We start from the raw sequence: 11,377 nt of genomic DNA, 5'->3' as shown, positions 1-11,377 counted from the left end.
ATAAAACCACAGAATCTCCCTTTTTCTCCACCAGTTTAATGGATTTAATTCATTTCTTTCGGCCCATTTACAGTAAGATATACAGCAATCCTGTCTTGCATCTTTAAAGAACAAAAGTAAACCAAAGGAAGTTACAGTAGAGCCCAGTGTGAAGGCGGACTTGGAATGAAAACAAAGGACACTTTGCGAACAGAAAAAAGCAGCCGAGCCCACAACAATTAAAAGCCACGCAGTGCCCACCCCCCCCATTCCAGTCACATCACTGACAGGCTCCACAGATGCTTGGGCTGTGAACAGCAAGTCCTGAGAGAAAGTGGTGTTTTCATTTACTGTGTGTCTCTAGTGTACCAGCTGTGGTCAGACATGCACAAACTGACACAAAGCCACAAAATGACTCTATGGACACCAGCAAAGGGGCCGTCGCTGCTTGTGGACGGAATGATGGCATTTATTGTAGAATGCTGCCAGACATGCTTAGTATTATATCACAAGCTTATGTGTAATCTAAGTAGCGGATGTAGACATTACTCCACATGTTAAGACACCTGAGCGACGCACTATGAAGTAGGGAAATCCAAGGTCAGCGCAATGTCTGCAATAACAATTTGCCTGATAGTTAATTTTCCCTTTTTTGTAAAGAAAAAACTATTTAAAACTTGAGTCCCGGGTATTTAACCCTTTGATGAACTGTCCTCTTGGAGGTGGTTCCAGAGCAGATTCACATCTCTAGGTCACGCTAGCCAAGGTGTCAATCCTTCATCAGGTGTCCCCCCCTCCCCACCATCCTGTGAGTTGTTATGGTCACACAGACAAAGGTGTGAGTGAGGGCTTAATGACCTGGGAGGGGATCTGAAGAATGCATCGTGGGTGGATGATGGCTGGCGTCACCGCCACCACATTGATACATACTTAACTTATTTGTTTTAATCATCTGATTGGCCAGCAGAATTGTACCCTACACATAAAAAGCAGTATTTAACCAGTATTTCCCGTAAAGGTTCCCGTTTGACTGACTGAGCACATTCCTTATATGTCATTGCTCCTGAATTACAGACAAGATTAGGAATTGGAAAAGCAATAGCGCCATATTTTTGTGGGGCATCTTAGAACATTAGCATCAATCTAAAATGTTTCAAAAAGCCAAAGGTTTTTCAAGATTTATCGATATCTTAACAAAAATGTATTTAAATTTATTTATTAAGCTATAGGTCCTGTTACATTTTATATTCCTGGCAACTTCTGCAATGCCACAATCTCAGTGTTCATCAGCAGGGTATTTAGTCCCAGTTTTTATGTTATAGGAAAACTACAGATCTTGTTTCAGGAAGCAAATCCATTCAAAAACAAAAACCTGGAGAAAAGAGAGTGAAACAGTGCTAGCTCTTTTCAGACTGTGGTACTCTATTGCAGTATACAAAGGTTCATTTAAAGGCCTAATAATAACAACTGCTGCACACAGACTGTACATACATAGTGAAACAAAAACAGAGGAAATTAGCAAACTAGATTAGCAGCTAGATGGTAGCCATGATTTCCTGGATATTTTAGCTCCAATTATGAGGAGCTATATTAAGGCCTGGCATGAAAAAGACTTGATCATTTCCTCACCTTTTATTGGCACAATGTTTCAGTAAAGGTGCGAAAGATAATACCATTTGTTAACTGTCCGCTAATGCTAATGCTACGTTTACAAACAATTTATTAGCAAAGATTTTGCTCAAAAAACAAATTTGAGTTGTCTCGTAATTATGTGGATGGTTTTGTGCTTCCCTGGGACATTTATCAGGACATTAAGTACCAAGTATATCTACTGGTAGCTGTGGTTAGCAATGACTGTACATGCACTGAAAACACCTTAGCAGTTTCCCCCACTGTTAGGAGGAACAGGAAGTGGATTAATATCGTTTTCTCTGAAGCAGCTTCAGCTGTAAAAATAAAAGTGAGCTGACACAGACGGGAGTGGTTCACTAGGTGCGATGCCAGTAGCAGACATCACGGCATGAACTTGATGTTGAATCTTTTTGTTTGGCTGGAAAAGATGTGATGAATTGGTCATAATGGACACATGATTGTTGTACATGCTCCCAGACCCTGCTGTGGTTTGAGGTTGTCCTAATAATTGACAAATAGCTAAAATTTGCCTTTAACTTTACGAAACCACTCTGTAAAACTGTCATTGAAGTAATCATACTTCTTTACTTTCCATCTACTCTTAATATTAAACAAACTTCACTTCGGCATAATAATAAAGTTCATATAGTAGGAGGAAAAAGAAAGGTTGTCCATAACTCAATGAATCAGCCCAAAACCGAGTGGAAAAAACTCCACTTTTTCTATAAAAAGTCAATAATGTGGATATTGTTCCCTCCATGCATTTCATTCCAATTCAGTATTTCAGTGAACTCGTTATGACTAAGTTACACACAGAATATTAATATAAGTGGACAATTTTTTGATCACTGGAGTAAAAGCAACAGGATTTAAAGGCACCCTGTGAAGTTTTCAACTCATAGTTGTAGCCGCTGTTTTTAACGGTCTGCACACTCTGCTAGCACGCGCCCGTTTCTGCTTCTTATAATTAACTTTAGCATTAATGGTGATAACAAGCTAAGAAAGCAAGCAGTTCAGCAAAAACACCCTCAGCTTCTGGAGGGCGACCAATCAGAAGAAAGTGTATGAACAGAGGGGATACACTGGAAATTCAAAGTCCCAGGAATAAAGAATTAAATGTAGTGTTACTTGAGAAAAGTTAGTCTGATGGTGTCCCAGAATAGAAACATAGACCGTGGACTGGGAAGACCAGATCCCATGTGAAACATTCAGAATACTGCATCTGCATATTCACACTCAACATAAACAAAGAGTGAAAATACTATTTAGATGCAAACTTCACATGGAGCCTTTGATGAGACAACTAAAACCAGCCACCTGTGGAGTGTTACACCCACGAGGGGGGCAGAGATAACATGACCAACACCTTTAAGATAATGCAGTCTACAAACATTATAATACCACAGTGACACCGCTCTTCTAACATACAGTCTAATTAAACGGCATGTAGTGCATTACTTTGTAAAGTGCTCTGTTATTTTGACCCTACATATCTGCCTCTACTGAAGGAGTTAAACGAATAATTACTGATTTAATATCAGATTTTTGGCCCCAGTTTTCCAATCATTCATTGGCACAGTTCATTTCCGTGAACCCTGCCAATCCTAGACAGTCACATACTGCCTCAAATGGTTATAAGTCAGTTAAGCACAAGCAGTGAACTAATATATCCTCTACTGGAAACATTCATCTGTTGTTCTGATTGTGAAGCCATTTTTTAAGAACAATTTTCTCTTTTTTGACATCCGTTCTTCGCTCTGCCCCGTCTGCCTCCAACCTCATCAGCCATCAGCCACCTTGGGCCGAGCTCGTCTCCTTCTATCCTCTCCGTTAGCCTATCTCAGCAGCTGGTGCAGCCCCAGCTCCTGGTCCCGTCCCCCCCATCATCCTGCCCCCTGTTTAGGTTGATGGTTCCCCCTGATGCCTCAGGGGGCTGGCTGAGCACCAGGGGCTTCTGAGACTTCAGCTTATGGGCGACTGTCATGAAAATAGCCTCGACATGGTCACTATTTCCATAGTTTCTGTCTCCTTGGCTGTTGGGATTCTTTGCAGATGTCTCAAACAGCGGCATGGAGTGGGCGTCTGCGAACTGTTGAGCCAAGTCCGTGTTTACTTGCACGGAGTCTTGGAGGTCACACTTGTTTCCGACTAAGATCCTGGGTACCTCTGTGCCCAGTGCATGCTGCTTGCACTCTTCGATCCAAGCAGGGAGGCTGTGGAAGCTGGCAGCGTTGGTGATGTCATAGACAAAGACAACAGCGTGCACGTTGCGGTAGTAGTGCTGCACCATGGACTTCCTGAAACGCTCCTGGCCTGCAGTGTCCCACAGCTGGATCTGTACGAGACAATACAGAAGTGAAATCCTGCCAGAAGACAAGCAGTGATGTCATTTACTCACAAATTACATTCATTATTATAATAAGATTATTATTATTATACCGTTTTTCTAATCTTACTGACTGCTCCAAGTGGTTTTAGTTAGAACAGTCCAAACTAGAACTGTGTTTTTATCCATATTATTGTGTCACTAAGTTCTACTGTCAGCCAAAAACCATTACAAACACAACACTGACACACTGTTTCTACATTGTTGCAGGTCTCATGATCTGTGCATCAGTATTAGAAATTAGGGAAGAGTCAGTTAGTCTTGAAATGTGGCTGTCATTGTTAATGCCAGTTAACTGAATTAACTGCCAACTGGAGATACCACAGCAGCTGTTCTTATTGTATTACTTCCTATGATGACGTATGTGTCGCTGGCACTCCTGTAGTGCAGTGCCTGCAATTGTGCAGCCACAGCAAATGAAGCCCTTTACGATCACACTTATGCAACACAGAAATCCAAATATCTGTGCAGATCATTGATGCAGCTAGCTCATTAACTGAAATACCTGGTCTAAATATGTGTTCAAAGTTCTTTCTCTTATAAAGACACCCCCCCCCCCAAAAAAAGGTCAGATTAAGTGGTACATTGTTCTAAAGTGAGCGCAGTGGAATAGGCGAGGTTAATGAACTCAACAACTTCTTCAACAGGTTTGACCAGCCCACAACCCCCCCACCCTCACCCTCACCTTCACTACAGAGTCCTCTCCCCACTCTCCTGCCTCCCTCGCTTCCCCCCCTTCCTGACACCATGACACCCCCCTCCTCCAATCCCTCTCTCAGCAGCAAGACATCTCCCCCCCTCCCCTCCTCCCAAACATCTCCCAGTGTCACAGTGGATCAGGTCAGGAGACAACTGAGGAAGCTTCGCCCCAGAAAGGCAGCAGGCCCAGACAAGGTGTGTCCTAGGATGCTTAAGGCGTGTGCTGCTGAACTTGGGGAGCCGCTACAACGAGTCTTCAACCTCAGTCTGCGACTGGGGAGAGTGCCCGCCCTATGGAAGACATCCTGCATCGTCCCGGTCCCCAAAAAGAACCGGCCCAATGAGCTGAATGACTTCCGACCGGTGGCACTGACGTCACATCTTATGAAGACTCTAGAGCGGCTCTTCCTCAACTTCCTCCGACCACAGGTACAACATGCCCAGGACCCACTACAGTTTGCATACAAGGCGGGTGTCGGAGTGGAGGATGCCATCCTGTACCTCCTACACAGAGCCCACTCACACCTGGATGGGGGAAAAGGCACGGTCAGGATCCTGTTTCTTGACTTTTCCAGTGCCTTTAATACCATCCGGCCCTGTATGCTTCAGGAAAAACTGAACAGGATGGAGGTGGACCCCTGCCTGGTGGCTTGGATCTCCGACTACCTCACCGACAGACCACAGTACGTCAGGCTGAAGGACATCACGTCTGACACAGTGGTCAGCAGCACAGGAGCCCCACAGGGAACTGTGCTGTCCCCTCTTCTCTTCACCCTGTACACCTCTGACTTCTGCTACAACTCTGAATTATGCCATATTCAGAAGTTTGCAGATGACACGGCCATCATGGGGTGTATCTGGGATGATCAGGAAGAGGAGTACAGAAGTCTGGTGAGGAACTTTGTCGCATGGAGTCACACAAACCACCTGCAACTCAACACCTCAAAGACTAAGGAACTGGTTGTGGACTTCGGGAGGTCCAGAGAAGGTCCACTGCCGGTTCAGATAGAGGGGGAGGAGGTGGAGGTGGTCAACAAGTACAAGTACCTCGGGCTGTGGGTGGACAATAAACTGGACTGGTCATGCAACACAGAGCACCTGTATAAAAAAGCCCAAAGCCGACTGTACTTCCTCAGGAGGCTGAGGTCTTTTAACATCTGCAGGAAGCTCCTGAGGATGTTTTACCAGTCGGTGGTTGCTGGAGTACTTTTCTATGCTGTGGTGTGCTGGGGGAGCAGCACAGCAAAGAGGGACTCATCCAGGCTGGAGAAACTGATCAGGAAGGCTAGCTCTGTGGTCGGCATGAAGCTGGACACTCTGGTGACAGTGGCAGAGAAAAGGACATTAAAGAAACTGATGGACATTATGAACAATGCTGGGCATCCTCTGCACACGGCCATTAACAACCAGAAGAGTCTGTTCAGTGACAGGTTGCTTCTCCCCAAGACAAGAACTAACAGACTTAAAAACTCCTTTGTCCCACACGCCATCAGACTGTTTAACTCCTCCCTGGAGGGGAGAGGGAGGGGAGACAGGGGGACAAAGGAGGGGGGAACAACTAAGCTGTAGTGCCTCTTCACCTCACTGTACAATACCTTGTGCAATACTTTTTGTAAATAGTCAACAGTGCAATAGACTCAATACTTGAAATGTGCAATTCACTTGTATTTTTATTTTTTATTCCTATTTATTCTATTTATCCCCTTTGTATATTTTATTTATATTTGTCTCTGTATTTATATATATATGTGTGTGTGTGTGTGTGTGTGTGTGTGTGTGTGTGTGTGTGTGTGTGTATATATAACAGTTCTGTAACTGTAACTTCGGTCGTTGCTGTGCTTTTTTGGAAGTCGAATTTCCCAGAGGAACCCACCCGAGGGATTAATAAAGTTCTATCTTATCTTGTCTTATCTTGTCTTATCTTATCTTATCTTATCTTATCTTATCTTAAACATTGGCCACACAAACATACATTTGAGTGGATTTAGGAGCCATTAAAATCTTTGATAATCAAGTCATGTTTTAAATGTTGTAGGAATGTGTGGCACTTTGTAAATATTACTGAAAACAGATTCGTTTGTAAAGAGTGGCTAATGTTAGCAAAGCTAGCAACAGCAACCTTTCCTTCTTTACAGGCTCACAACTGTACAGACAAAATCAACATGGTGTGGACCAAACTGTTGAGGCAGTAGAGTGCAGTAAAAAAAATTAGAATCACAATTGACAGAACATTTTACTCAACTCGATTAACATTCTTTTATACGCTTGTCTTCCTGCATGGTCAGTGACTGTGTAATGCTTATCTATAGCCATTTTCCACTAGTACCTACTCCGGTCGGCTCGACTCGACTCTGTTGTTAGGGTTTTCCATTAGCTGGTACTACCTGGTACAAGATACCTTTTTAGTACCTTCTCGGTTGGGGTTCCATACCAGCCAGGTGGTCTGAAAATGTGACGTCAACAGACTGCATACCAAATATTGGCTAGTCAGTGGCACCACTTCTAAAACCAGATCAAAGTGAGGTTATTGTACTTGCTCCTAAAAATCTTAGAAATATGGTATCTAAGCAGGTTCTTACTCTGGATGGCATTACCTTGGCCTCCAGTAACGCTGTGAGGAACCTTGGAGTCATTTTTGACCAGGACATGTCCTTCAAACAAACTTCAAACAAATATGTAGGACTGCTTTCTTCATTGTGTGTAATATGTGCACCAACATCTCTAAAATCAGAAATATCCTGTCTCAGAGTGACGCTGAAAAACTAGCTCGTGCATTTATTACTTGCAGGCTGGACGACTGTAATTCATTATTATCAGGAAGTCCTAAAAACTCACTGAAAAGCCTTCAGCTAATCCAAAATGCTGCAGCAAGAGTCCTGACAGGGACTAGAAAGAGAGAGCAGATTTCTCCTGTTTTGGCTTCCTGTTAAATCCAGAATTCAAAATCCTGCTCCTCACATACAAGGTCTTAAATAATCAGGCCCCATCTTATCTTAATGACCTTGTAGTAGAGTTGGATGTCTCGAGACTGGTCTTGGTCTTGAGAAAACTTTTACGTGGTCTTGGTCTTGTCTCAGTCTTGCTGTCTCAGATCGACATAGTGCTCCAATCCCTCCATTAGAGCAGGGCGATATGGCCAAAAATATTTATCACGATATATATTTGAAAATTTGCGATAACGATATAACCGACGATATAATTGATGCGAGACAAAATACAACTCCACAACATTACTAGCGCAAAAAGACAACCTTCCATTTATTTTCACTTAAACAAGAAGCTGGTTTTTATGTACATTAAAGCTTTATAAAAATGTAACAGTACAAATGCAAATTGCTTGCTGAAAGTTTAACCAAAAGGCATTTCCACTAGAAATGGGCTGACATGTCCTGAGCATAACCATGTATAATATCCACTGAAGTTAAAAAGAGGTGCTTTGCAACATTAAACTGCAGTGTGCAGTACGCATTTTTCGGACCATAAGGTGCACGGGATTATAAGGCACATTAAGTGAAACAAAGCAGTCAGATAAATCAAACTTTATTAAACTCATTCTTCTTGCTTCCTCCACTTCTGTACCATTGATTCCTTAATGTTGAATTCTCTGGCAGCTGCTCTATTCCCATGTTGTTGCAGTATATTAATGACTAACCTCGTATTGTGGATGGATTATCTCAGTTGTTCTCCTGACTGAAGTTTGGTCCGTTTACAGCATCCTGCCATGCGATTGCATTTGTCTCTAACCATGAAGAACCTTCACGTTCACTTTTATAAGTGGAAAAGTGTTAGTGTTCGTCCTCCAGCTTCACTGTTTATGTTATGCTAACATAGCTGTGTCGCTAGCGATCACGTAGCACATCATTATATACTAGCTAGCCCAACTTCAGTAACCCTACAAACGTCACTGCTGTTTAGTTTCCTGTCTTCATTTATGTTGCAAGTGATAGCAGAGCTGTACGTTTGATTTTTTTCAGAAATCTCTCAGTCAGAACATGCATTATCATGCTTAGGTAACTAGCGAAACTAGCGAGCTAACTTCCGCTAGCTTCCTGCTAACTTCTAACTCCGTTAAATGTAATAACTTTTGTTTTCATGGATGCCTGGAAGTTAAACTTTATAGTTACACCTCGTAAAGCAGCAATGCTGATCGTTTTATTAAAGATGAAAGAATTTAGACAGTTTTTAACTCTAAGTGATGCTGCAGTGTTGTTTGACCTGAAAGATACGGAGTTTAGGACCCAGATTACTCCCAGATTTAAGAGCATCTTAGTCCGACAAATACGACAATAACAACGGCCGCTTTCATGTTCTGCAAAAAAATGTGCTTTGTTGTGTATCTGACGGACAAACACCAAACCAGTTCCACATCACGGAAGTTACACCATTTTTACAAACCAATTCTGGTTCATCAGTTTCACTCAACAATCGGCCATGTGCGTATGAAAACAAAGGCACTGCGCATGCGCGTTTTACTCCCATTCTATCGCGATATTTCATTTTCCTATCGTTGCCTAACATTATACCGGTATTACCGTGAACGGTATAATATGGCCCAGCCCTACCCTCCATATTGTGGCCAATCACATGCGAGGATATAGGATAATATCATTATGTGAAAAACAGAGAGGGTGAGAGACGCGACAGTCAAGTGGAGCGTGCGTCTGTCCTCTCGGTAAGTCTTGGTATTGGTCCTGGTTTAGGCGGTCTTGACTACAAGTCTACCTTATAGTAACATATATTTTTTAAACCTGGCAACGAGGCTTTATAAATAACAACGTGGCCCCCACATGTGACAAATAGCCATAGACTAAGCAATAGGTATATCATTGCTCAACGTCCTCCATTGTTGTGGTGTTCACAACAAATGACATCACAGGACTTTTGGCCAGTTCGTGGACGAGTTGAAAATTCCGACTTCAACTGGAAAACACTACATGATTTAAAGGAGACAGAATTTAGAAAGAAAAGATGGGCAAGAGTACTTCAATTAGATCTTCTGAATGTTGGTTTTCATTTAATATCGATTAAGTGCCCATGGCTGATGTCACGATGACTACGTCCATCGTTTATATACAGTCTGTAATCACTTGCCTACAGATGAGAACTTGTAACAAGGATTAAATAGTGCTGTTTCAAAGTGACCATCCAAATGATCCTAATGACCTGCACATCAGGGTTGGTATCCAGTGAGGTCGAAGTAAAACATGTCCCAAGTACTACAGAAGGCATTTTTTACATAGCTGCTGCAGTGGACCTGATCAGAGGCCCACTGATAAGACCTGCCACTAGCTGTCAATCACCATATAGCATAAACCGTTTTGTGTTGTCGTTGAACCTTGAAGTCCAGCCAAGACACCCTGAGGAACTGGATGTGTAACAATGAAGCTCCTCTGCAGTACACACCTTGATATTTTCGCCGTCAATCTCGACCAGTCTCTCCCTGAAGTCCACCCCGATCGTGGCCTCGGTCTTCTCGGGGAACTTGCCGGCACAAAAGCGGTAAGTGAGACAGGTCTTCCCGACCCCGGAGTCCCCGATGACGATGATTTTGAAGATGCGGGTCCTCGGCGGTGGAAGACTGGAGCTCGTCAGGGAGCTGGAGAATTCAGCTGACGACCCGCTCTCCGCCATATCACAACGAAGAGCTGGACGACTCTGGGCTCAGTGTCCACTAGCTGTCAGTTATCAGGCTCCACTGCAGCTACTGCTCGGTCTGAACTCAGGCGGTTACAGGACGAGAAGAGCAGCTGCTGCGTGAGCCATCTTTAGAAAATGTCAATGTATACACTGATCTTTGTCTCTAAACGAGCGCATCCCTGTAAACACTCCTATCCGCAGCCTACCTAGGAAGACACGTTCAACGTAGTCCAAACAACGTGGCGTCTCGCGAGATTGTATTTTACGTGAGGTTCATGTCCAGTGAGAAATAATGTAAAAATGAACTTCATATAAGAAACCTCTAATCACTAAAAAAGGACACTGAATTTAACCGGTCATCCATGAGCTGTGTGGGAAATGCATAAAGATTGGGATCACTGAATTACGTCAGAAATCTTGAAGGGACAAAAACAGATAGCAGAGGATGGTTTCGATCCATCGACCTCTGGGTTATGGGCCCAGCACGCTTCCGCTGCGCCACTCTGCTGCAGCTGAAGACAGTTGACTGTTACGTGTATTCGTTTTAAAAAAAAAAAAAGCATGAAAAAGGACTAGGTTTAATTTCCTTGTTCAGACTCCGCTTCAGGTCCCAAAGTCAAACACACACTGCGGCATCACTGAGAGTTAAAAACTGTCTAAATTCTTTCATTTTTTAATAAAATGATCAGTGTGGCTGATCTTTTTATTTAATGACCATTCGAGCTCGAATGCACATTGGATGTGCTTTTGGCAGACTGAAAGCGCGGTTCGGGGCATTGTGGACATTAATCTAAATGCCCCCGCGCGATGCTTGGGTTTGTTTAGCTAAACGGCCCTAAACTGTTTCCCATTCATTCTCTATGGTAGCGCTAAAGCACTACGGGTGTGATATATTTTTGGCCACTACGGTCTTCCGGCGCTGTTGCGAGTTTGAGATGCGGCGGCACTTTGAAAAAATCTCCTCTTTTACGTTTCGGGAGAGAAAACAAGTAACTCACCTCTCGCAACACATCCCAACGCTCCTCATTCATTGATCAAAGGTAA

General features: G+C 43.2%; 1 protein-coding gene across 1 annotated transcript; it reads right to left on the bottom strand.

Moving 5' to 3' along the window:
- Positions 1-46: 46 nt before the first annotated feature.
- rab33ba (RAB33B, member RAS oncogene family a) lies at positions 47-10,561 on the bottom strand. Its single transcript, XM_080901627.1, has 2 exons — positions 10,100-10,561; positions 47-3,946 (listed from the first exon to the last, which is right to left on the bottom strand). Exons 1-2 carry the CDS (start codon positions 10,325-10,327, stop codon positions 3,452-3,454), a joined length of 723 nt encoding a protein of 240 aa, XP_080757753.1. The 5' UTR covers positions 10,328-10,561; the 3' UTR covers positions 47-3,451.
- Positions 10,562-11,377: the final 816 nt, after the last annotated feature.

The sequence above is a fragment of the Rhamphochromis sp. 'chilingali' genome (assembly GCF_963969265.1).
Source record: "Rhamphochromis sp. 'chilingali' genome assembly, chromosome: 13".
In the NCBI taxonomy this organism is placed as follows: domain Eukaryota; kingdom Metazoa; phylum Chordata; class Actinopteri; order Cichliformes; family Cichlidae; genus Rhamphochromis; species Rhamphochromis sp. 'chilingali'.
Note: the sequence above shows the minus strand (reverse complement) of the source record. Positions and strands in the feature narration are given on the sequence as shown.